The sequence below is a fragment of the Gadus morhua genome, chromosome 6 (assembly GCF_902167405.1).
Source record: "Gadus morhua chromosome 6, gadMor3.0, whole genome shotgun sequence".
NCBI classification, from domain to species: Eukaryota; Metazoa; Chordata; class Actinopteri; order Gadiformes; family Gadidae; genus Gadus; species Gadus morhua.
The window spans coordinates 2,367,725-2,394,556 of record NC_044053.1 but is presented as its reverse complement, the minus strand read 5'-3'; the positions used below and the strand labels follow the sequence as shown (position 1 = coordinate 2,394,556).

Below are 26,832 nucleotides of genomic sequence, written 5' to 3'. Positions count from 1 at the left end.
AGCGCCAGCCTACATTAAGGTCAATCACTCACTGTTTCCATGTGGTTACGTTACTGTATATATTTCCGACTGTTGATTTTACACACCGAACCATGAGGTGAGTGACAGAGCTGCTAGTCCCGCCCACCCACTCTAACGCCGCCGCTATTAGTGGAGAGGAAACAAGACCCCGCCCATCTGCTCTACCCGCCGCCTCTATTGGTGGAGAGACAACAGACGCCTCTGTGTGGCAGAGCGCCGCGATTCCACTCAGAGCGGGGCTTCATGAGGAGGTAGGAGCGGACCGGAGAGCTGACACGTCGAGCGGTTTCACGCTCCTTCAGGATACCGACTCCAGAGAGAGGCGTCCCGGGGTCAGCTCGGAAACCAGCCCGGACACCAGCCCGGACATGGCGGAGGAGGCCTGCGAGCAGATGCGCCCTCTCCTCCTCACATCTGTAAGTGCTTTCCTGGCCCTCACCGCCAACTTCCACAGTAAAACTGTCCAGAAAGACCAGAGGTGGGCTGTTATGGTCCGCTTGGAGGGCGCGTTTGGGAGCGAGGTGTTCCAGGTGGTGCCGGGCGTCAGTCCCGGCGGGGATCCGAGCCCTAGTCCTCCTCTTTCTGATCCCCAGACGAGTCGGGTCGCTCCTTTTGTTGTTGAGTAACCACGCGTCTGCCAGGAAGTGCGTCTCCGGTCTCATCTCTGATCACAGGATGGGGATGGGGGTGTGGGACACAATGGGCGACATGTGCTCCTCGTCCCGGGCCGGTTCGCCAGCCCAGGGACCCGGGACCACAGCCCAGGTACATGGTCTCCCCCGGCCACGGGACCCGGGACCACAGCCCCGGGTCTCTCCCAGTCCCGGTTGGGTGGACCCGGTGGGGTACGGTGGAGGACGGGGATCTTTGTCTCCAAAGTTGACTCGTGGGATCGTTTTGTGTAGATGGGTGAGTCCTTTCCTTTTAGAGATGATGCCGACCTGTTGGGCATTTCTGTCGTGATAATGAGGTTTGAAGCACGTTGGGATTAACTTGTAACGACCTGCCTCGTTACATCCCCAAATCAAATCAGTCAAATTGGTCAAAGTAGCTGTCTGCTCGCTTTGACTCATCTGCGTATTTGTGTGTGTGTGTGTGTGTGTGTGTGTGTGTGTGTGTGTGTGTGTGTGTGTGTGTGTGTGTGTGTGTGTGCGCGTGTGCGTGTGCGTGTGTGTGTGTGTGCGGTTTACAACTGAATGTTGCATTATCAGGAACTGTTTCTTATACTTTCTTAGTTTTAAAACGACATCCTATTGATCAAAAATGTTAATTAAAGTGTAATAAGGCGATAGTGCTGAGATGATGTTGACCAAGTTGTGGAAATCGTCATGGGAACATTTGACATGGACGGGGTTAGTTTTGTGTAAGGCTGATATCAGACAGGATGTCACATCTGCCCACTTCTCTATTCAGAACCATTCTGGTCTATTTATAAACAGGTGGGGGAACCCCTTCGAGGGGGTCATTTGGTCAAATCCTGGTCATTTGGTCAAAATAACTTTCCGGAACTTTACCAACCCCTTTCCCAACCAGTCTGTTGTGATGCCCGTCTGAGCCGAAGAGTTAGCGTCAACACAGGACGCTCGTCTTCTGACAGCAGCGTTGACCCCACAACCTCCTGGCCTGTGGTTTGGTCGGGTCTGGCTCCGATTGGAGGACAGTTGGCCGGGTCTGGTTCTGATTGGATGAAAGTTGACCGGGTCTGGTTCTGATGGGATGACAGCTGACCGGGTCTGGTTCTGATTGGATGACAGCTGACGGGGTCTGGTGGTCTGTGGTAGGGGCCGGTCGCCATGGTGGTCGGGTAGAGCTCTAACAGGATCCAGCTAAGACTCTGACGGCCTGTTGGTTTCTAGTTCTGTACAGACCTGGACCAGATCTCTAGGAAGCTCTGGTCTAGACTCATGGTCTGACTTAGCACATCACACCGTAGGCCCCCCCCCCCCCCCCGTTCATGAGGCTGCTGTGATTGGCCCTCCCCCCTCACTTTGGCCCCTCCTCTGCGCTGCACGTGATTGGTTATGATTAGTTGTTATTCTTTCAGATTGGCCTGTGTGGAAAGAGGACCTCCATCACACACGCAGGCAGACAGGCAGACAGGCAGACAGGCAGGCAGGCAGGCAGGCAGGCAGGCAGACAGACAGACAGACAGACAGACAGACAGACAGTGTGACTGGATCCTGCTGTGAGGCCCCGTGTGATGGGCTCCACTCTGCCTCACACCTGGGGATAAAGAGGGCCCAGGCAGGGCGCCCCCCTCTGGGGCCTCCGGTCCATGGCACCAGGGGCACCAGGGCCGGCGGTCCGTCAGACACTCAGCGGCTCCGGGGTGTGCTTAGCTTGGTCCCGGATCAGGGCCGAGGGCTGGTGGTCCTCACGTGGTCCGGGTCAGGGTGGTGGCCTATACGGGGCCCGGGTCCGGACCGGGGGGTGTGTTGCCATGTCCTCTGAGGGGTAGTGGTAGCGCGGCAGGGAGCGGTGAGTCATGTGTGCTCACCCCCCCCCCCGGCCCCCACCCCCGGCCCCCACTCTGCGACCGTCTGAAAGCAGATGATTCATGGATCACTTCTAAGAGCAGCGGAGTCCGCCGCTCACGAGACGGGCCCCGGGGACGGGCTGCCGAGCTACTCATAGCCGTCTTACCACGCAGCGGGTCTCAACCTGCGGCTCGCGGGCCGGGGCGGGTCCCAGCAGGGGGACGAGGTGGGCCCTGGGAAGCCAGCGGAAACGTTTCACTAACGTGTGTTAAAGATGCATTAGGTATTCATTCAGTTATTAGTGTGTCTGAGGACAGAAAATGGGCTCCGAAAACACTGTGTTGATGAGCGGTATACATGGAGAAGTGTTAACGATCACTTTGTTGGCATGGTAATGAATACGTATTGCTCATTTTACTGTGCGGGATTGTTCCCCGGCGCACCGTGAAAAGACCGCGATTCTGAGTTTACATTCAGTTGTTAGTTAAGCAGCCTTTTTTGTTTGTTGGTTTCCGGTTTCTAATCGACAACGTTTTACTTTGTTTCAATAGTTCAAAATGGTTTTACACAATAAATATATATATTTCAGCCCATATGTTGTCTCTGAACCCTGGAAACAGAAAGCGGCCTCATTCTGTTAACTCAAACAAAGCCTTTTTAATCTTTTAGATATTTCAAACCTCTTACTCCGAAGGAAAACTGTGGATCAAACGCACACTCAAATGTTTGAGTGTGTGTAAAGACCTGCTTAATTCACATTAGTCTATCTACTTACCAAGGTCCGAACCACAACTCAAAAGATACAACAAGACTCACTGGTGTTTGAGTGTCAGTCTTGTGAATCGATTCAGGATTCGTACGTGTTATGGGACTCCTTCATGACCGTAACTGGATCTGAAACAAGTCCTCTTTCATGCTCCGCTCTGCTCTGTGACACATCCAGATGGTCGCTGTAACAGGGCGACTCCTAGGGTGTGAGGTGTGAACCATAGAGGAGAACCCAGCTTTCCAGTGATCTCCGGCTCCTCTGAGTCATATTGCCGGTCTGCCCCAAACAGACCCCAATCTCCAGAGGACAATGACTAGATCAGCGGGGTTAAGGCCGGGCACCTCCTCCTGCTTGTCCTCCGAATCCTGGACCCTGACATGGAACCCAAAGCCAGGCAGGAGTCCACCGTTGTTGGGCCGTTGGTGATGCCAGACTATCTTCAGGGAGGACCTGGTGGTCTCTGCACTGTCTGTCTGTGTGTCTGTCTGTGTGTCTGTCTGTGTGTCTGTCCGTCTGTCCGTCTGTCCGTCTGTCCGTCCGTCCGTCCGTCTGTCTGTCTGTGATGTAATTGAGTCATCATGAGATGACTGAACTGACTTTCACCAAAGTCATTTACTTTGATTCTCATTTTTAGTGGCATAGCGCCAGCACTAAACCTCAGTAGCTAGCATAGCGCCAGCAATAAACCTCAGTAGCTAGCATAGCGCCGCCAGCAATAAACCTCAGTAGCTAGCATAGCGCCAGCACTAAACCTCAGTAGCTAGCATAGTGCCAGCACTAAACCTCAGTAGATAGCATAGCGCCAGCACTAAACCTCAGTAGCTGGCATAGCGCCGCCAGCACTAAACCTCAGTAGCTAGCATAGCGCCAGTACTAAACCTCAGTAGCTAGCATAGCGCCATCAGTAGCTAGCCTGCTGCCGGCAGTTACTGTGAGCCTGGGAATGCCTTCTAGAAATGTTAACGTGATTAGCGCGCTAGCCTGGGTAAACCTGGGCTGAATGGGCTGTGATGCTGTCTGAGGGAAGGCTGTGACGCCCGTCTGCTAGGTGTGTGCGTGTAGGAGGCCACCCAACGCCGTTGCTATTATGCTACTTCAACGGTATGTAAATCTCTGCTAGCTTAGCGGCCGGCTATGGGCTAGGTGAGCGCAGGAACACAGAGAAGCTAATCTGTCTGACTTCACACACCGGCCGCATTCCAATAGAATCCCCTCCCCTGGGCACCACAGCCCCGCGGCTCCTGACCCTGTTCAAACTTTGAACTTGCATTAATTACACACAGGCGGATCGAATGGTTTGTCGTGGTTTGTGACGGTGAACTCTATGTTTGGAGTGGTTCTGACAGAGCTCTGTGTTGCGGAGGGAGGATACAGTTTTCAGACTACGGAGATAGCCGCTGAGCTCTCTCTGCAGCAGCAGCAGTGTGAACGAGCAGGAGATGGATTCCTTTAATGAGCTGAACCCACACAGAAGCCGGTTCACTGCTGGACAGGATCTCTTTAACGACATAACTGCTTTAGCGCTAGCCCGACAAGCTTAATGTCAAACATGGTTAGTTTAGTGATACCTCACTAATGGTGGCCGTCTTTGGCCTTTTCTACAGCCATCTCTTGTGGGGACTTTGGCAAGATGTCAGGATGTTTGGACCGTGGGACAAAGTGAGTTGTCCCACTCTCTCTTATTTATGAGCAAAGCGCACGCTTTAAGATCAACATGAAACGGCTCTTTAGCTGCTGGTCGTAGTAAACATTTGTCCGGATGAATCTTAACTGTCTGCTGACCTGCTGTTGGTATTTAAATAAGCAGCGTCTCAGAGTAAATATACTGGGCAGCCTCTATGTAAATCATTTGGTTGTTAGCTGTTGCTCCCTCTATGGTCGCAACAGGAAGGAGACTGTGTCATGTTCTCCCTCTCAGACTTCCTGTCTATCTGTCTGTCTGCCTGTCTGTCATAATCTAGCTGTCTTTCTGTCATGATCTCTCTCTCTCACTGACCTGATCTGTCTGTGTGTCTGTCTATCTATAAACCCTTTCACACATTCAGACATACATCCTACCTCCTCCTTAATGATCTGTCTGTGAACTGTCTAACCCCTACCTGCTCCTTAATGACCTGTCTCTGTACTGTCTAACCCCTACCTGCTCCTTAATGACCTGTCTGTGAACTGTCTAACCCCTACCTGCTCCTTAATGACCTGTCTCTGTACTGTCTAACCCCTACCTGCTCCTCAATGAGCTGTCTCTGTACTGTCTAACCCCTACTTGCTCCTTAATGACCTGTCTCTGTACTGTCTAACCCCTACCTGCTCCTTAATGACCTGTCTCTGTACTGTCAAACCCCTACCTGCTCCTTAATGACCTGTCTCTGTACTGTCTAACCCCTACCTGCTCCTTAATGACCTGTCTCTGTACTGTCTAACCCCTACCTGCTCCTTAATGACCTGTCTCTGTACTGTCTAACCCCTACCTGCTCCTTAATGACTGTCTCGGTACTATCTAACCCCTACCTACTATGCACCATCTACAGCGTATGGAAAGCCTTCAGTGACTTTCGGATTGTTTCCCCAACAGTCAGAGAGCTCTCACTCTGGAACAGAACTGTGGAGGCTACGGAATGAATGGATGAATGAATGAATGAATGAATGAATGAATGAATGAATGAATGGGTGAATGGTTGAATGAATGAATGCCTATTTTACTATTCAAATGGCCGGGATTCCGATGAAATGGTAAAAGGGGAAGTGAGATAGAGGACGTGTAACGACTCCCAGCTGATAGATTCTACTAGCTGTCGTTTCCCCGTCAGCATCCCCCCCCCACCTGGACCTTCATGTGTCATCACCGTGGAGCTGTGAGCTCTGGTCCATGGAGCCCAGTCTGCACCACCACCTCCAGCCTGTGATGCCGTGAGGGACCTCTCCTCCTCCTCATCTCTCTCCCCGGGCAGGATGTGTCCCCACGTCTCCTCGACAACGCTCCCGCATCACGCCACAACAGAGTGCCTTCTGGGTAGCGCCTTGGCTCCTAGCTCAGGGCCGGGCCAGATGGGACTCCCAGTCCATCCCATAATATCCCAGTTACATATAGACAATTTAGACGCTTTTATCCAGAGTGAGGGAATTAGAGCAGGTAGGGTTAGACATTACAGAGACCAATAAGGAGTGGGTAGGGGTTAGACAGTACAGAGACAGGTCATTAAGGAGTGGGTAGGGGTTAGACAGTACAGAGACAGGTCATTAAGGAGCAGGTAGGGGTTAGACAGTACAGAGACAGGTCGTTAAGGAGCAGGTAGGGGTTAGACAGTACAGAGACAGGTCATTAAGGAGCAGGTAGGGGTTAGACAGTACAGAGACAGGTCATTAAGGAGTGGGTAGGGGTTAGACAGTACAGAGACAGGTCATTAAGGAGCAGGTAGGGGTTAGACAGTACAGAGACAGGTCATTAAGGAGCGGGTAGGGGTTAGACAGTACAGAGACAGGTCATTAAGGAGCAGGTAGGGGTTAGACAGTACAGCGATAGGTCATTAAGGAGCAGGTAGGGGTTAGACAGTACAGAGACAGGTCATTAAGGAGCAGGTAGGGGTTAGACAGTACAGAGACAGGTCATTAAGGAGCAGGTAGGGGTTAGACAGTACAGAGACAGGTCATTAAGGAGCAGGTAGGGGATAGGACCTTTCATCTGGGAGTCTAACACGCTAACCTCTGTCCTGGCCTATTAGTCAAATGTGTGGCGCTGTTCAAACTGTCTCGCTTTCAGGCTGTTCAAGTTTCCCTTGATCAGCCAGTATTGTGTGAACGTTTGGTAAACAACCAGCCGTTCCTGTCACTTCCTGTGTGCTCCTACCGCTTCCTGTGTTAGGGCGGGTGTGTTTGGTTCGGGTGGGGCTTCTATGTTTGTTGAGGCAGCGTGTTCGATCCCAACAGGGTGACTGACCGGTCGGGCTCAGGTGGGGTCGATGTCGTTCTGTGTGTGTCTCTGTCGGGGTATCTGTTGTGGACTTTAATGCCCCAACCCGAAGCCTTACGTACTCACAGTTAATTGTTCGGTTTTTTCCTGTGTGTGTGTGTGTGTGTGTGTGTGTGTGTGTGTGTGTGTGTGTGTGTGTGTGTGTGTGTGTGTGTGTGTGTGTGTGTGTGTGTGTGTGTGTGTGTGTGTGTGTGTGTGTGTGTGTGTGTGTGCAGGGGAATGATGAGGAGGCGCTGGTGGACCTGGGGAAGACCAGCTCCACGCTTCACACCAACTTCGAGAAGGAGGAGCTGGAGAGTAAGTCAATCAGTCAGTCAGTCAGTCCTTCAGTCAGTCAGTCAGTCAGTCAGTCAGTCAGTCAGTCAGTCCGTCAGTCAGTCAGTCAGTCCTTCAGTCAGTCAGTCCTTCAGTAAGTCAGTCCTTCAGTCAATCAGTCAGTCCTTCAGTCAGTCAGTCAGTCAGTCAGTCAATCAGTCAGTCCTTCAGTCAGTCAGCCCTTCAGTCAGTCAGTCAGTCAGTCCTTCAGTCAGTCAGTCCTTCAGTCAGTCAGTCAGTCAGTCCTTCAGTCAGTCAGTCCTTCAGTCAGTCAGTCCTTCAGTCAGTTCTTCAGTCAGTCAGTCCTTCAGTCAGTCCTTCAGTCAGTCAGTCAGTTCTTCAGTCAGTCAGTCCTTCAGTCAGTCCTTCAGTCAGTCAGTCAGTTCTTCAGTCAGTCAGTTAGTCAGTCAGGGAGTGAGTGAGTCAGTCAGTCAGTCAGTCAGCCACTCAGTCACTCACTCACATTCACTCACACCCACACGTGCGTGCCGTTGATCTTGAGTGTGAGACGCCCTCAGGTCAGCCTGGACCTCCCCCTGAGTCTCTACGACTCCTCCTGCTCTTCAGAGAAGGATTGGTGCTTAGTGTGAGATCCACTCACCTAACTAACCTAGTGGTACTGACTCAGTGCTGACCCAGCGGGACTGACTCAGTGCTGACCCAGCGGTACTGACTCAGTACTAACCCAGCGGGACTGACTCAGTGCTGACCAAGTGGTACTGACTCAGTACTAACCCTACTCAGTACTAACCCAATGGTACTGACTCAGTACTGACTCAGTGGTACTGACTCCTCAGGTCACAGGGCCGTCTATGTGGGCGTGCACGTGCCCATGGGTCGGCAGAGCAGGAGGAGACACCGTCACCGCGGCAACAAGCATCACAGGAAGAGACGAGAGCGCAGCTCCGACCACGAGGACGGCCGGGAGTCACCGAGCAACGGTAGGACCAGACCCCCACCTAGACCCCCACCCAGACCCCCAACCAGGTACCCATCTAGAACCCCACCTAGACCCCCAACCAGGTCCCCATCTAGACCCCCAACTACAATAGGAATAGACCCCCAATGACGGAGTACATCTAGAGGACCATGTGGTTCAGTGGCCTGCAGTGCATCCTAACGCTGACCTCCGACACTGACCTCTAACCTCTGACCCTGACCTCCGGCCCTGCCCTCAGACACGCCGTCCCAGAGGGTGCAGTTCATCCTGGGGATGGATGACGATGACGAGGAGCACGTCCCCCACGACCTGTTCACCGAGCTGGACGAGCTGGCCTTCAGGGACGGCCAGGGCCAGGAGTGGAAGGAGACCGCCAGGTGAGCACCAGGCCGCCCTGACTCACAAGAAGTCCAAGAAGAGAAACAATGAATGTATCTCTGTCAGTACAGTAAGGATGGAACCAAGCACTGACGATCACTAGGCGAACCCGTTCCCCGTATAGAACAGAGATAACTAGGATAAGACGCTGCACCATGCTAAGCACTGTTCTTAACTGCATTGGTTGTTGTAGTGTTGGGGTGTCAGCTGATGGGTGACATCAGGTGTATTGATTGACTGTTTCTTGTATTGATTGATTGTTCGGTTATTGATTGATTGTTCATTTATTGGTTGGTTGTTGGAGTGTTGGGGTGTCAGCTGATGGGTGACATCAGATGTATTGATTGACTGTTCGTTTATTGATTGACTGTTCGTTGATTGATTGACTGTTCGTTTGTTGATTGACTGTTTGTTGATTGATTAACTGTTCGTTGATTGATTGACAATTCGTGTATTGGTTGACTGTTCTTTTATTGGTTGGTTGACTGTTCGTTTATTGATTGACTGTTTGTTTACTGGTTGACTGTTTGTTTACTGGTTGACTGTTTGTTTATTGGTTGACTGTTCGTTTATTGGTTGGTTGACTGTTCGTTTATTGGTTGACTGTTTGTTTATTTATTGATTGTTTGTTTATTGATTGATTGTTAGTTTATTGATTAACTGTTAGTTTATTGATTGACTGTTCCTTAATTGGTTCACTGTTCGTTGATTGGTTGACTGTTTGTTTATTGATTGACTGTTTGTTTGTTTATTGATTGTTCGCTGATTGGTTGCTGGCTGCAGGTGGCTGAAGTTCGAGGAGGACGTTGAGGACGGGGGCGAGCGCTGGAGTAAGCCCCACGTGGCGACGCTGTCGCTGCACAGCCTGTTCGAGCTGCGCTCCTGCATCACCAACGGCACCGTGCTGCTGGACATGAGGGCCGGCACGCTGGAGGAGATCGCAGGTCCGTGGGCAGCGCGTCGTTAGCACTGTGGAGCTGGACTGGACCTGAACCCAGTGTTCTGAGGGCCAACCTGTCCTCCAGTCTTAACTCGGACTCTTGGGCCTCCGCCTTCGGACCTAACACACATGGTGGCTGACGTGACCTCGACCTTACAGTCATGGTGGCTGACGTGACCTCGACCTTACAGCCATGGCAGCTGACGTGACCTCGACCTTACAGCCATGGCAGCTGACGTGACCTCGACCTTACAGAAATGGTGGCTGACGTGACGTGACCTCACAGCCATGGCGGCTGACTTGTGTGTGACCTGACAGACATGGTGGCTGACATGACCTCGACCTTACAGCCATGGTGGCTGACTTCTGTGTGACCTTACAGTTATGGCGGCTGACGTGACCTCACAGACATGGCGGCTGACCTGTGTGTGTGTGTGTGTGTGTGTGTGTGTGTGTGTGTGTGTGTGTGTGTGTGTGTGTGTGTGTGTGTGTGTGTGTGTGTGTGTGTGTGTGTGTGTGTGTGTGTGCCTCTACAGACATGGTGATTGACAGCATGCTTGCGTCGGGGCAGCTGGAGGCGGGGGTGGAGGACAAGGTGAAGGAGGCCATGTTGAAGCGCCACCACCACCAGAACGAGAAGAAGCTGAGCAACCGCATTCCCCTCGTGCGCTCCTTCGCCGACATCGGCAAGAGGCAGTCAGACCCCCACCTGCTGGAGCGCAACGGTGAGAGAGAGAGGGAGGGAAAGAGAGAGAGAGAGAGGGAGGGAAGGAGGGAGGGAAGGAGAGGGAGGGAAGGAGAGAGGGAGGGAAGGAGAGAGAGAGAGAGAGAGAGAGAGAGAGAGAGAGAGAGAGAGAGAGAGAGAGAGAGAGGGAGAGGGAGAGGGAGAGGGAGAGGGGGAGGGAGAGAGAGAGAGAGGGGGAGAGAGAGGGAGAGGGAGAGAGAGGGGGAGGGAGGGAGAGAGAGAGAGAGAGAGAGAGAGAGAGAGAGAGAGAGAGAGAGAGAGAGAGAGCGAGAGAGAGAGAGAGAGAGAGAGAGAGAGAGAGAGGGGGGGGGGGGGGGGGGTTGGGATTGATGTCGGGTTTGGTGTTTGTCCCAGCTCTGTTCTGCAGGAGAGTTGTGTGACCCTGTGATAACATCGAATGAACACACACACACACACACACACACACACACACACACACACACACACACACACACACACACATCTCAGTGTTTTAGGGGAAACTGAGCTGAATCGGTGTGTTTGCTTCCTGCTTCCTGTTTCCTGTGAGTGTACAGGAAGCTGTGCGACCCCGCGGGGTGTGATAGCATTCAATAAACCCTCATTAATAAACTCCTCCTTCCAGTCCGCACCTCGAACCCCAGCGACCCCCGGCCCTCCTCCTCCCTGCTCCTCAATCCTCCTCCTCAACCCTCCTCTCTTCTCTTGCCTCCTCCCTTTTCCTCCCCATCCTCCTCCCATGCCTCCCCCCATCCCGACTCTGTCCTCCCCCCGTTCTCCCCTCCTGTGTCCTCCTCCCCCTGTGTCGCCCTCCCCCATCCTCCTCCCATGCCTCCCCCCATCCCGACTCTGTCCTCCCCCCGTTCTCCCCCCCTGTGTCCTCCTCCCCCTGTGTCGCCCTCCCCCATCCTCCTCCCGTTCTCCTCCTCCCTCCTCCTTTAGGAACAGGTCTGCTGGCGTCGCCCCAGTCGGCCCCCGGGAACCTGGACCAAAGCAAGGTCCTGGAGGGCCGCGGCACCCCAGGAGGAGGAGGAGGGAGCAGAGAGAACAGCACTGTGGACTTCAGCAAGGTATCAGCCCCCCCTCCTCCCCCTTCTTCAGCAGGGTTCCCGCGGATCCTTAAAAAGACTTAAAAAGTCTTACATTCATAAATCGAAAAATAAGGCCTTAAATAGCATTAAAAAGTCTTAAATCCATCTTTCAAAAGTCTTAAAAATGTTTACACATGGTAAGTAGGATTTTATGATTGTAATTAATCTCAAATCTAAAAAATAATAGTTAACATTTTTTATATTAATAGCAGTAGTGTTGCCCAATCACGAGAGCGGAACCAACAAAACATTTGTTTTGCGGCCGTGACTCAGATGCACGTCGTTCAGGTCGGCAAGAGGTCATTTTTGTTTCCGTCCAAAAAGCCTACTGATAGTGGAAATATGTTCAAATACATTTTTCCACTAGTGTTTATTGTGTCTTTGGTCTTAAATTTCCTTTCAAGTGGCATTAAAAAAGTCTTAAAAAGTCTTACATTTAACTTTCATTAAGCTGTAGGAACCATGTTCAGATATAGTCTACAGAAGTACATGCTGATCAGCCCGTGCCTCTCTCTTAGATTAAATAGTCGTGGTATCGACGCAATTAAACCCCTCCCACTCACTCATAACCCCTCCCACTCACCCTTAATCCCCCCCAATCACCCTGTTACCCCTCCCACTCACCCTGAACCCCTCCCACTCACCCTGAACCCCTCCCACTCACCCTGAACCCCTCCCACTCACCCTAAACCCCTCCCACTCACCCTAAACCCCTCCCACTAACCCTGTTACCCCTCCCACTCACCCTGAACCCCTCCCACTCACCCTGAACCCCTCCCACTCACCCTGAACCCCTCCCACTCACCCTAAACCCCTCCCACTAACCCTGTTACCCCTCCCACTCACCCTGAACCCCTCCCACTCACCCTTAACCCCTCCTACTTACCAGTAACCCCTCCCACCCAGCCATCCAAGCTCACTAGTTGTTGTCACTCAGTTGCACAGACCGTAAGAGGACCGAACTGCTAGTCTTTATTTAAAGGAGAGGTTTCAATCTTACACATTGCGACTTTAAGATAATAGTAATGAAAACCAACTTTTCTCGAGTCCCACTGCGGACGTGGGCATCGGTGTGGACAACGCTCTTCGATGTGGGGAGGACCTGAGGGTAGTCAGGTTGAAGCCCTCTCAGGGCCTCAGCGTCCTTCCCTCTGTGCTGTCTTCTGCCCTGGTTGACCCGCGGCTGCTCTGTGTCTCCGGCAGGACTGTAACTGTAGTTGTGGTTCCCTGGGGCGGAGGCCTATCGTAAGTCCATTACTGGATGTGGACCAATCGGTGTCCCCCGTGTTGTGACAGTGTTGCCGTGTCTCTGGCTGTGTGTCTCCGATCAACTGAAGTGTGTGGAGTCTAGTGTTGCTGTCGTTGTTGTTGTTGTCGGTGTTGTTGTGATGACCACTGGTATGAGATGGCCTCATCATGGGCCTCCTACTGACGGAGGAGGAGGGGGTGCTGTTGTGTCTGTTGTCTGTGAACATCCAGCATGAATCCTGTCCTGTGGCCTCCGTGCGTTGGGCCTGAATGTGCGTCAGATTCCAACGGCTCGCGGTGGGGGCTCAGTGCTTTGTCATTTGTGCTTTGTGTTTTTTTTTTTTTTTTACATGTTGGATGATATTTTGGAGATTAGAAAGAAACCATTATTTTTCCTTTGCATTAGAAATGGCCTCAGTAGCTATGAGTAGGGCAGGACTGAGGCTGTGAGGCTCTATCAGGAGTCACTCAGCTTTGGAAAATTAGTTTAGGGAAATAGATCAAAGCAGGAGTCCCTGTTGTGACCGTGGTTGAACCTGTGTGTGTGTGCGTGTGTGTGTGTGTGTGTGTGTGTGTGTGTGTGTGTGTGTGTGTGTGTGTGTGTGTGTGTGTGTGTGTGTGTGTGTGTGTGTGTGTGTGTGTGTGTGTGTGTGTCCAGGTCGATATGAACTTCATGAAGAAGATCCCCCCCGGGGCAGAGGCCTCCAACGTCCTGGTCGGGGAGGTGGACTTCCTGGACCGACCAATCATAGCCTTCATCAGGCTGTCCCCGGCCGTCCTGCTGACCGGCCTCACAGAGGTCCCGGTCCCCACCAGGTCTGAGACAAGCGCACGCACAACAACCCCCCGAAGGCTAACACACAGACACACACCCCTGTACGACTAACACAGACACACACACCCCCCAAGTCTAACACACGGACACACACGCCCCCGAAGTCTAACACACCAACATAGAAACACAGACACAGGTCCCCACAAAGTCTGACACACCAACATAGAGACACAGATACCGGTCCCCACAAAGTCTAGCACACCAACATAGAGACACACACACAGGTCCCCACAAAGTCTCACATACCAACATAGAGACACACACAAAGGTCCACACAAAGTCTAGCACACCAACATAGAGACACACACACAGGTCCCCACAAAGTCTCACATACCAACATAGAGACACACACACGGGTCCCCACAAAGTCTAACACACCAACATAGAGACACACACACAGGTCCCCACAAAGTCTAACACACCAACATAGAGACACACACACAGGTCCCCACAAAGTCTAACACACCAACATAGAGACACACTCACAGGTCCCCACAAAGTCTAACACACCAACATAGAGACACACACAGTTCCCCACAAAGTCTCACCCACCGGCCGACCAGGTTACGGGGTGCGGGCGGAGGCTGACCTGGGGTCTCCCTGTTGTCCAGGTTCCTCTTCCTGCTCCTGGGGCCGTTCGGGAAGGGCCCGCAGTACCACGAGATCGGGCGCTCCATCGCCACGCTGATGACAGACGAGGTGTGGCTCCTCCCCTCACCGTGGGGGCCTCCACAGACCCCCACCTGCTCCGTCACCATGGAGATAGATCAGTCAGACGCAGTAGAATCACAGACTACTGGCAACCATAAGAAGACATTTAATAAATATAGTCAACACATATTGCACTGCGGTTATACTTTAGATAAGATAAAATAAAATGATACTTTAGTTCACACCTGAGATTCTATCTGAGAGGTACATATTTCTGTAAAATAAACATTATGCAAGTTCATTAGCCTTTTTTTCATATAATTGTGTAAAGTAATCAATGCTGTATATCGTCTGTCTGTCTGTCTGTCTGTCTGTCTGTCTGTCTGTCTGTCTGTCTGTCTGTCTGTCTGTCTGTCTGTCTGTCTGTCTGTGGTCCTCTCTTTCTCCCGCTTCTCTCTCTCACTGCAGCGGCTTCTTTGGCACAGAAAACATTGAGATTAATAACAAGGAAAGTATAACTTACTAGTAGCAATAACTAAAGAGCGCTCTCTCTCTCTCTCTCTCTCTCTCTCTCTCTCTCTCTCTCTCTCTCTCTCTCTCTCTCTCTCTCTCTCTCTCTCTCTCTCTCTCTCTCTCTCTCTCTATCTCTATCTCTCTCCCTCCCCCCTCTCTCTCTCTCCCCCTCTCCCCCCCCCTCTCTGTCTCTCCCTCCCCCCTCTCTCTCTCGCTCTCTCTCTCCCCCTCCCTCCCTCCCCCACTCTCTCCCTACCCCCCTCTCTCTCTCTCTCTCTCTCTCTCTCTCTCTCTCTCCCCCTCCCTCCCTCCCCCCCTCTCTCTCTCTCTCTCTCTCTCTCTCTCTCTCTCTCTCTCTCTCTCTCTCTCTCTCTCTCTCTCCCCCTCCCTCCATCCCTCCCCCTCCCTCCCTCCCCCTCTCTCTCTCTCTCTCTCCCTACCCCCCTCTCTCTCTCTCTCTCTCTCCCTCTCCCTCCCTCCCTCCCCCTCTCTCTCTCTCTCTCTCTCTGTCTCTCCAGATCTTCCATGACGTGGCCTACCGGGCTAAGGACCGCTCTGACCTGCTGTCGGGGGTCGATGAGTTCCTGGACCAGGTGACGGTGCTGCCCCCCGGGGAGTGGGACCCCAGCATCCGCATCCAGCCCCCCAAGACCATCCCCTCCCAGGTCCACACACACACACACACACACACACACACACACACACACACACACACACACACACACACACACACACACAAGCGTAAGCAGACAAACACACACACACACAGGATAGTAAGCACAGACACACACTGACACGCACACACATACACGGACACACAATTACAATCACAAGCGTAAGCAAACATGCACACGCACACACACACATACGCAACTGTAGGCACACACACAGGTGTTAATGATTTTTCTTTTAATGGTTCCGCAGGAGAAAAGGAAGATGCCCGCCCTGCCCAATGGCTCCTCCCACTACTCTGACATCATCAAGGAGGCGGAGCATCAGACCGGGCCCGAGCTACAGAGGACTGGGAGGTGTGTAGGCGTACACGCACGCACTCACGCACGCATGCACACACACACACACACACACATCCCCCTTCCCCCCTACAGCACACACAACAGCACACACACACACACACACACGTCTACTGCACACCCACACTGAAGCCGTTGATACAGGTTAAACATATCCCCAGGTGACCAATCACAGGTGATATAAGCTGTACATCTGTATCCTTGGCACTGATTGGAAAATTATTATAATCTGAAATAGAAGGAATAACAACGTTAAAGGTTACGCTGCACGACGGCTGTTCTGGAGGAGAGGGAGAAGGAGAGGGAGGAGGAGAGGAGAGGGAGGAGGAGAGGGAGGAGAGAGGAGAGGGAGGAGGAGAGGGAGGAGGAGAGGGAGGAGAGAGGAGAGGGAGGAGGAGAGGGAGGAGGAGAGGGAGGGGAGAGGAGAGGGAGGAGAGAGGAGAGGGAGGAGGAGAGGGAGGAGGAGAGGGAGGAGAGAGGAGAGGGAGGAGGAGAGGGAGGAGGAGAGGAGAGGGAGGAGGAGAGGGAGGAGGAGAGGAGAGGGAGGAGGAGAGGGAGGAGAGAGGAGAGGGAGGAGAGAGGAGAGGGAGGAGGGGAGGGGAGGGAGGAGGAGAGGGAGGAGAGAGGAGAGGGAGGAGGAGAGGGAGGAGAGAGGAGAGGGAGGAGGAGAGGGAGGAGAGAGGAGAGGGAGGAGGAGAGGGAGGAGGAGAGGGATGAGGAGAGGGAGGAGGAGAGAGGAGAGGGAGGAGGAGAGGGGGGAGGAGAGGGAGGAGGAGAGGAGAGGGAGGAGGAGGAGAGGGAGGAGGAGGAGAGGGAGGAGGGGAGGAGGGAGTCGTGACTGGCTGAGGGTTTTGAACAACATTCGGCCACTCCCACATTTGAAAATGAACGAGTCCAGACCGGGCTGGTGCTCAGCTAACCAGATCCAGACAGTGAATGTGGACGGTCATTTTGATGCTTCCTAGATAAGAAGCCGTTAGGGGCCTCTGGAGCGGCCTCTGGAGCTAATGAATCATCCGCCTCATCGGCACTGAACTCTTAGTACGGATTACACTGTCTCCTGTGTCATCCAGCAAGCATCAGATGCTAAATTCTTTGTTTCGGTTTGCGACAATATCGGTCGAGCAGCCGTTGATTCTGTCGTTCTAATTACCTCCCCGTCTCTCTGTCTGCCTCCCCGTCTGTCTCTCTGCCTCCCCGTCTGTCTCTCTGCCTCCCCGTCTCTCTGTCTGCCTCCCCTTCTGTCTGTCTGCCTCCCCGTCTCTCTGTTGCCTCCCCGTCTGTCTGTGTGTCTCTCTGCCTGTCTGTGTGTCTCTGCCTGTCTGTCTGCCCCCCCGTCTGTCTGTGTGTCTCTCTGCCTGTCTGCCTGCCCCCCCGTCTGTCTGTCCCCAGGTTGTTTGGCGGTCTGGTGGCGGACGTGTGGCGTAAGGCCCCCTTCCTGGTCAGCGACCTGCGCGACGCGCTCAGCCTGCAGTGCCTGGCCTCGGTCCTCTTCCTCTACTGCGCCTGCATGTCCCCCGTCATCACCTTCGGGGGGCTGCTGGGCGAGGCCACGCACGGGAACATCGTGAGCACGCCGCGGCACACAACGACACGCAGCGACGCGACACACAGCGACAGGCGCGCCGCGACACACAGCGACACGCCGCTTCTGTCCCCGTGGCGCAGGGTATCACTGAAGGGTGCTGCTTCAGACTAGAGATGGTCCGATCCTGATCTAGAGTATATACCAATACAGCATCTAGTATTGTGACCACTCATAGCTCTTGTTATGATTGAAGGGTTCTGTGATGGTATCAGATCGGGGCATAGACTTTGGCGTACTCGCCGATACCCTCTGGAGGCATTTACGATACTGGCGTCGGTATTGGAACAACTCTAGTTCAGACCTTATGGCTGCTCCTATCGGCCCAGTAGAATGAGATGCCCTCAAAAGCTTCCTCCTTATTAACGCCAAGGATCTAAGCACACATCACGGCCACGGTGGACAGAAGCGGACTGATTGAATAGTTAGAGCTCCCTGGAAGATGTGCGACATGTGAGGTCACCAAAGATAGCGCAGTGCCTTCAGTGTCTGCTGCTTTGGTCAAGAGAACTCTTAATAGCTTGTTTGAGTAACGCGCTCTCTCTCCCTCCCTCCCTCCCTCCCTCCCTCCCTCCCTCCCTCCCTCCCTCTCTCCCCCCAGAGTGCGATTGAGTCTCTGTTCGGGGCGTCGCTGACGGGCGTGGCCTACTCGCTGTTCGCCGGGCAGCCCCTCACCATCCTGGGCAGCACCGGGCCCGTCCTGGTCTTTGAGAAGATCCTCTTCAAGTTCTGCTGGTGGGTGGTCTGCGGGGGGGGGGGGGCTTTGTACCGAGTGGCAGGTTGTTAACATCTGGTGGGGGGATAGGATGTTTACAACGGAGGCAGGGCGACAAGATTCAGATCTAGTCCGGTTCCATCGTTGTCCTTCCTCTCGTCGTTCTCGAGGTTGTTCGTCGATCGAGGATGCAACACCCGTGTTTCCATCGGGTCACCCTTCTTCGACGAAGAGCCAATCACAAACCGCCCTCTCTGGGGTTGACAAACCGGTGGTCCCGGGGTGAGGTCGGCTCACACACCCCCTTGCCCCGGGGAGGGGAGGAGCCATGGTTGGACTGTTGCGTGAAAGAAAGGAAACGTAATGCTAATCCCAAAGCCAACACCGGTGTCCTGGCACACAGCGCTGCAGAATGTACTCTGCGGTGGGTTTAATAGCATTAAAACATTCTGCTACATGCTGTTTGTGCCTGCGTGGAGGCGTCCTTGAGCAGGAAACCCTTCCCATGCTTGCTCCTCAGACATCCAGAATTAATACCTTCACAAAGAAATGCTATAAAGTTGTAAAATTGTCACGGTGGACATTTAGTAGAAACAAAAAGCAGGAGCCAGGAACGTGAACTGTGACTTGTGACTCATGTATTTTATGCACTGGTCACATCCCAGTCCCTCACCCTAGCAGAGTTAGGGGCCTGGCTTGAGCCTTTGGGCTACACAGGGAATATAACCCCTAACACTACAGTGTTAGTGCCTAGCTCCACATACAGGGTTACACAGGGAATATAACCCCTAACACTACAGTGTTAGTGCTTAGCTCAACATACAGGGCTACACAGGGAATATAACCCCTAACACTACAGTGTTAGTGCCTAGCTCAACATACAGGGCTACACAGGGAATATAACCCGTAATCCTGGCAGTAATGGTGCCTTGGTTTATCCATGGTGAATGCAGAAACCTGATACATGACCAAAGAGTCCTTAAAGGTAAACCTCAGTTTCTCTTGTTTGGTTTTATTTGATAAACCATCTGTGAGCTGGATGGTGTGGTTAGCGATGCACGCTACTCTGTGAGGCTACCTCAGTTTTACAAGACAATAGGTTAGCTATTTATCTCCGACCGGTAATGCTAACCTGCTTTCTGCTAGCTGGTTTTTGATGAGCGTTATTTTCCAGTTCAGCTATTCTGCTAGCTAAACCTTACCTTTTGACCACGTCAGGTCGTGCCTCCCAGAGGCAGCCGCTCTTTGTCTGAGGATTATCATCAACGTACCATTGTTGTCGCACTCATGGTTTGGATGAAACGTAATTATTTGCGGCTTGCATTCAGGTCTCTGGTGTCAGCATTCCTTTGGGTTTCTTTGCTTGGCGAGAGCTTTTATTTGTGGTTTAAGTGACACGTGACCCAGTTGTTGGTACAAATCACGTAACTACAACGCACATAATGCTCATTAAATGTAACCGTGGCACCGGTGGTGGTGGTGGTGGAATTCGTAGGTGTGAAATACTGCCCCCTAATGAAAAGCACTGGTATGACAGCCCTTTCTGGTATGACAGTCCTTGTGTCATCACTTGGTCAGCCAGAGTTTGTTAGCGGTCCCTTTCACATTTGGGCTACTGTACTAGATCAGGGCTACTGTTCACACGATACGTTCAGAAAAATATTTGGAAAGAGCTAAGAAGGGCACAAGTACGTGAAAGCCTTTACTTGGTGCCCGACACCTCCGCTCTAATCTGTTGTTTTTAATGTTTCCCTTTTTGGAAGCAAGTAATATGTATGGATAAAGCAAAACTTTAACCCAATATCACAATGTGTATACAAGTGGTTATACCGCCTTGCTAGCCACACACGGTACATCCCCCTAGTGGCGTTTACTCACCGTCTCTGCCTCCCCCTCCACGGTGCGCCCCCTAGTGGCGTATACTCACCATCTCTCCCCCTCCAGTGACTACGAGCTGTGCTACCTCTCGCTGCGGACCAGCATCGGGCTGTGGACCGCGCTGCTCTGCCTGCTGCTCGTCGCCACGGACGCCAGCTCGCTGGTGCGCTACATCACGCGCTTCACCGAGGAGGCCTTCGCGGCGCTCATCTGCATCATCTTCATCTACGAGGCGCTGGAGAAGCTGGGGCACCTGGGGGAACTGTACCCGGTCAACACACACGCCGCCCTGGGCAACGCCACCGACGACACGTAAGCGCTCACGCCTTGGCCAATCACATTCTGAGGGGGCGTGTGCCAACCCGGCCCCCCCCAATGGACACGCCCCCCACCAGCAGTACTAGACTAGTTGCACTGGTTAACTCCCAGTGTCCGCCAGTCCTTCAGGATAACGGTTCCCAGTGGAGGCTGACCGCTCCCTCTCTGCCCAGGTGCCGGTGTTCCGCTGCGGCCAACTCCTCCCAGCCGGCCTCCCGGGGGTGGAACAGCAGCGAGGTCCTCTCCCTGGGCCACCTGGACCAGCAGGTACCACCCCCCTGCTGGGCGACACAAAGCTAATGCTAACGGCCACATGGCTGGAGGCTTCTGCTGGGGAACAGGACAATGCTAAGGCTAACCCTAAGGCTAACACTAAGGCTCAGAATAATGCCACTCAATCCCATGCAACAATTCTCCCTTTCTCCCTCAAGGAGTGTTTGAGGCAGGGGGGGAGGTTCTCCTGCCGCTACGTCCCTGACGTCCTCTTCTGGTCCATCATCCTCTTCTTCACCACCTTCTTCCTCTCCGCGTTCCTCAAGCAGTTCAAGACCAGTCGCTACTTCCCCACCAAGGTACGCCAGGCCAGACCCCCCCCCCCCCCCCCCCCCCGCCAGACCCAGACCAGACGCCAGTCAGACCCAGAACAGACCCTGATTAGACCCCAACCAGAGCCCCAACCATAAGCCATTACCCTTAAAGCTCATGCTTCTTTAGAATTTGAATAGAACTGAAAATATAGTTTGAACATCAGAGCAATGGATGATTTGTTTTGTTATTAACAAAATATGCTGCACTATGCTGTTTCCTTCTGGAAATTCTTATAAAATTGGTATTTTGGCCAATGGTATCTGGCAAACTGGACTGGCATTTAGTGAAGGATGTTGAATGTTTGACGCTGGTTTTGTGTGTTTGGTCGAGCGTGGGTTCAGTGTTTGGTTGAGTGTTGTTTCAGTGTTTGGTCATGCCTTGGTTTGTCTGTTCGGTCATGCGTTGGTTGAGTCTTTGGTCCTGCGTTGGTTCAGTGTTTGGTCCAGCGTTGGTTGAGTCTTTGGTCCTGCGTTGGTTCAGTGTTTGGTCCTGCGTTGGTTCAGTGTTTGGTCCAGCGTTGGTTCAGTGTTTGGTCCTGCGTTGGTTCAGTGTTTGGTCCAGCGTTGGTTCAGTGTTTGGTCCTGCGTTGGTTCAGTGTTTGGTCCTGCGTTGGTTCAGTGTTTGGTCCAACGTTGGCTCAGTGTGTGCGTCTGTGTGTCCAGGTGCGCTCCAGCATTAGTGACTTCGCCGTGTTCCTCACCATCCTGATCATGGTGCTGCTGGACTACCTGGTGGGGATCCCCTCCCCCAAACTCAACGTCCCCGAGCGCTTCGAGGTAACCCGTGTGTGTGTGTGTGGGCGTGTGGGCGTGTGGGCGTGTGTGCGTGTGTGCGTGTGCGTTTGTGTGTGTGTGTGTGTGTGTGTGTGTGTGTGTGTGTGTGTGCACAAGTGGGAGGGTCCACAGAGATGTATGATGTAAAGGCCTTATCAATAATGTCGAAATAAAATTACTGTTTGGTTAATGATTAGTTATTCATCCAATAAAGGCTAATAAATGACACCTTTACAAAGTGATATGAGAGAGAGAGAGAGAGAGAGAGAGAGAGAGAGAGAGAGAGAGAGAGAGAGAGAGAGAGAGAGAGAGAGAGAGGGAGAGGGAGAGGGGGAGGGAGAGAGAGAGAGAGAGAGAGAGAGAGAGAGAGAGAGGGGGAGAGAGAGGGAGAGGGAGAGGGAGGGAGAGGGAGGGAGAGGGAGAGGGAGGGAGAGGGAGGGAGAGAGGGAGAGAGAGAGAGAGAGGGAGAGAGGGAGAGGGAGAGGGAGATGGCAGGCAGATTAAGTGGGGGAGTAGGCAGAGAGGGGGAGAGGGGGAGAGGGGGAGAGGGGGAGAGAGGGAGGGAGAGAGGGAGAGAAGGCAGATTAAGTGGGGGAGTAGGCAGAGAGGGAGTGACCTCCCAGACCAGCCCCGTCACCCCCCCTCCTCGTGCCCCCCCAGCCCACCTCTAAGACCCGGGGCTGGCTGATCTCCCCCCTTGGCCCCAACCCCTGGTGGACGGTGCTGGCGGCCGCCGTCCCCGCGCTGCTCTGCACCATCCTCATCTTCATGGACCAGCAGATCACCGCCGTCATCATCAACCGCAAGGAGAACAAGCTCAAGGTCAGACACCCCCTCACCTGGTGACCCCTCTGCTGTCGCTACGACAGAGGGCTGTGTCTATCACCTGGTGACCCCTCTGCTGTCGCTACGACAGAGGGCCGTGTCTATCACCTGGTGACCTCTCTGCTGTCGCTACGACAGAGGGCCGTGTCTATCACCTGGTGACCTCTCTGCTGTCGCTACGACAGAGGGCTGTGTCTATCACCTGGTGACCTCTCTCCCCCCCTACAGAAGGGCCGTGTCTATCACCTGGCCTTCCTCTCCCCCCCCCCCCCCCCCCCTACAGAAGGGCAGTGTCTATCACCTGGTGTCCTCTCTCTCCCCTTACAGAAGGGCTGTGGCTATCACCTGGTGACCTCTCCTTCCCCCCCCTACAGAAGGGCTGTGGCTACCACCTGGTGACCTCTCCTTCCCCCCCCCTACAGAAGGGCTGTGGCTACCACCTGGTGACCTCTCCTTCCCCCCCCCTACAGAAGGGCTGTGGCTACCACCTGGTGACCTCTCCTTCCCCCCCCCCCCCTACAGAAGGGCTGTGGCTACCACCTGGACCTGCTGGTGGTGGCGGTGATGCTGGGTGTGTGCTCCATCATGGGCCTGCCCTGGTTCGTGGCGGCCACGGTGCTCTCCATCTCCCACGTCAACAGCCTGAAGCTGGAGTCGGAGTGCTCCGCCCCCGGGGAGCAGCCGCGCTTCCTGGGCATCAGGGAGCAGCGCGTCACCGGCCTGCTCATCTTCCTGCTCATGGGCTGCTCCGTCTTCATGACCCCCGTGCTCAAGGTGAGGGTTAGATGATCCATAATGGGCTGCTCCCTCTTCAAGGTGAGGGTTAGATGATCCATAATGGGCTGCTCCGTCTTCATGGTTAGGGTTAGATGATCCATAATAAGGTCCTTCTTCTAGGTGAGGGTTAGATGATCCATAATGGGCTGCTCCGTCTTCAAGGTGAGGGTTAGATGATCCATAATGGGCTGCTCCGTCTTCAAGGTGAGGGTTAGATGATCCATAATGGGCTGCTCCGTCTTCAAGGTGAGGGTTAGATGATCCATGTAAGGGGAGGGTTAGATGATCCATAATAAGGTCCTTCTTCAAGGGGAGGGTTAGATGATCCATATAAGGTGAGGGTTAGATGATCCATAATGGGCTGCTCCATCTTCAAGGTGAGGGTTAGATGATCCATAATAAGGTCCTTCTTCACGTGGAGGGTTAGATGATCCATATAAGGTGAGGGTTAGATGATCCATATAAGTTGAGGGTTAGATGTTCCATTTAAGGTCCATCTTCAAGGGGAGGGTTAGATGATCCGTAATGGGCTGCTCCGTCTTCAAGGTGAGGGTTAGATGATCCATAATAAGGCGGAGCTACTGAGGGGATCGGTGCTGATTGGACGACGGTCTGAAGGAGGAGCACGGATCAATATAAACGATGCTGCAGAATGTGGTGCTCAGAGCTGACCCGACTCTGTGTGTCCCTCAGTTCATCCCCATGCCGGTGCTCTACGGGGTCTTCCTGTACATGGGGGTCTCCTCTCTGAAGGGCATCCAGGTGAGTCCCCCCCCCCCCCCCCCCCCCCCCCGGGGCCCACCAGGCTGGGAGACCCTTCAGGGTGGACCCGGCTCGGTGGACCTGTTTTTAGTTGTAGTTTATTGACCTTATTGCCTCATGTGCCATTTACTGAAAATGTCTGTTTGCAAAGAGTAAATATGCATTGTGTGTGTCTGCGTGTGTGTCTGTGTGTGTCTGCGTGCGTGTGTGTGTGTGTGCGTCCGTGTGTGCGTCAGCTGTTCGACCGTATCAAGCTGTTCGGGATGCCCGCTAAGCACCAGCCCGACCTCATCTACCTGCGCTACGTGCCACTGTGGAAGGTGCACCTGTTCACCCTGGTGCAGCTCACCTGCCTCACGCTGCTGTGGATCACCAAGGCCTCCGCCGCCGCCGTGGTCTTCCCCATGATGGTAGGTCTATTACTGTAGGTCTATGATGGTAGGTCTATGATGGTAGGTCCATTAATGTAGGTCTATGATGGTAGGGCCATTAATGTAGGTCTATGATGGTAGGTCCATTAATGTAGGTCTATGATGGTAGGGCCATTAATGTAGGTCTATGATGGTAGGTCCATTAATGTAGGTCTATGATGGTAGGTCCATTAATGTAGGTCTATGATGGTAGGTCCATTAATGTAGGTCTATGATGGTAGGGCCATTAATGTAGGTCTATGATGGTAGGTCCATTAATGTAGGTCTATGATGGTAGAGCCATTAATGTAGGTCTATGATGGTAGGGACATTAATGTAGGTCTATGATGGTAGGGCCATTAATGTAGGTCTATGATGGTAGGTCCATTAATGTAGGTCTATGATGGTAGGGCCATTAATGTAGGTCTATGATGGTAGGGACATTAATGTAGGTCTATGATGGTAGGGCCATTAATGTAGGTCTATGATGGTAGGGCCATTAATGTAGGTCTATGATGGTAGGGCCTTTAATGTAGGTCTATGATGGTAGGTCCATTAATGTAGGTCTATGATGGTAGGTCTATGATGGTAGGTCTATGATGGTAGGTCTATTATTGTAGGTCTATGATGGTAGGTCTATGATGGTAGGGTTATGATGGTAGGTCTATTATTGTAGGTCTATGATGGTAGGTCTATGATGGTAGGTCTATGATGGTAGGTCTATGATGGTAGGGCCATTAATGTAGGTCTATTATTGTAGGTCTATGATGCTAGGTCTATTACTGTAGGTCTATGATGGTAGGTCTATGATGGTAGGGCCATTAATGTAGGTCTATTATTGCAGGTCTATGATGGTAGGTCTATGATGGTAGGTCTATTACTGTGTGTCCATGATGGTAGGTCTATGATGGTAGGGCCATTCATGTTGGTCTATTATTGTAGGTCTATGATGCTAGGTCTATTACTGTAGGTCTATGATGGTGGGTCTATGATGCTAGGTCTATTACTGTAGGTCTATGATGGTGGGTCTATGATGGTAGGGCCATTAATGTAGATCTATTATTGTAGGTCTACGATGGTAGGGCCATTCATTTAGGTCTATCATGGTAGGTTTATGATGGTAGGTCTATTACTGTAGGTCTACCATGGTAGGAGTCTGGGGTCTGGGTGGTCTCCTGTAGGTCCTGGTCTGAGTCTGGGGTCTGGGTGGTCTTCTCTAGGACCTGGTCTGAGTCTGGGGTCTGGGGGGTCTCCTGTAGGTCCTGGTCTGAGTCTGGGGTCTGGGTGGTCTTCTCTAGGTCCTGGTCTGAGTCTGGGGTCTGGCTGGTCTCGTCTAGGTCTTGGCGCTGGTGTTCATCCGGAAGCTTCTGGACTTCTGCTTCACTAAGAGAGAGCTGAGCTGGCTGGACGACCTCATCCCCGAGAGCCGCAAGAAGAGGGAGGACGACAAGAAGAAGAGGGAGAAGGAGGTAGGAGGAGCCAGAGGAGGAGAGAGGAGCAGGTCTGGAGCCACTGATCAGTGACCTTACGTGTGTGTGTGTGTGTGTGTGTGTGTGTGTGCGTGTGCATGCGTGCGCGCGTGTGTGTGTGTGCAGGAGGTGAAGAGGCTGCTGCAGTCTTCTGAGGACCTGACCAAATCCCTTAAAGGAGGGTGAGTATATAAAACACAGACACGCACACACACACACACACGCGTCCTGACCACCAGGGGCAGCAGAGCAGCACACAGCGTGTCTTCACCTGTACCTAGCGCGTCTAGCTCGGTGACCTTTGACCCTGTGCCCTCAGCGCCGACCCCTCCGTGGTGAACATCTCCAACGAGATGTCCAAGACCAGCCTGTGGAAGGCCCTCTCCTCCAGGGCCGAGGGCGGCCGTGGCCCCAAGGCCAGCCCACGGTAACCATGACGACCGCCGCAGCTCTCGCCTCCCTCTGTTGAGTGTGATGCTGGTCGTCGTCACGGGGACGGGTCACCGTCACCGTGACAACCACCGCCATCACTCCTCGCTCTCCTCACTGCTCTCTCCCCTCCCTCTGTGGGTTGTGATGCTGGGGGTTGTCACGGTGACGGTGTGTGTGCGTGTGTTTGTGTGTCTCCCAGCAGGCCGGAGGTCCCGCCCAGCGTCCGGGTCACCGTGGAGGATGAGGAGCCGGTGGTGAGCTCCGAGACCTCCATGTGACGGGGGTCCACGGACCACCTCGCCGTCCACCGCAGAGAGGCCTCCGACTGTCAGAGAGAGGGAGAGTGGGGAGGAGGAGGAGGAGGGACTGAGGAAGAGGAGGAGGGACTGAGGAGGAGGAG

At 53.2% G+C, this 26,832-nt stretch overlaps 1 protein-coding gene across 5 annotated transcripts; it reads left to right on the top strand.

The window, feature by feature from the left end:
* Positions 1 to 225: 225 nt before the first annotated feature.
* Positions 226 to 26,832, top strand: LOC115545487 (sodium bicarbonate cotransporter 3). 5 transcript variants are annotated; one of them, XM_030358727.1, is made up of 25 exons: positions 226 to 437; positions 7,450 to 7,531; positions 8,347 to 8,490; positions 8,728 to 8,866; positions 9,651 to 9,811; positions 10,344 to 10,532; positions 11,474 to 11,601; positions 13,529 to 13,686; positions 14,317 to 14,404; positions 15,388 to 15,534; positions 15,794 to 15,897; positions 17,293 to 17,467; positions 18,087 to 18,220; positions 20,145 to 20,390; positions 20,570 to 20,663; positions 20,828 to 20,968; positions 21,647 to 21,760; positions 22,418 to 22,579; positions 23,105 to 23,356; positions 24,053 to 24,121; positions 24,358 to 24,531; positions 25,869 to 26,000; positions 26,127 to 26,182; positions 26,320 to 26,427; positions 26,632 to 26,832. In XM_030358727.1, the coding sequence occupies exons 1-25, from the start codon at positions 390 to 392 to the stop codon at positions 26,708 to 26,710; spliced, it is 3,324 nt and encodes a 1,107-aa protein (XP_030214587.1). In that variant the 5' UTR covers positions 226 to 389; the 3' UTR covers positions 26,711 to 26,832. The 5 variants fall into 5 exon arrangements, with proteins under 5 accessions (XP_030214587.1, XP_030214586.1, XP_030214588.1 ...); XM_030358726.1 differs by lacking the exon at positions 226 to 437 and adding an exon at positions 471 to 930 and having other exon boundaries at positions 26,635 to 26,832; XM_030358725.1 differs by lacking the exon at positions 226 to 437 and adding an exon at positions 472 to 930.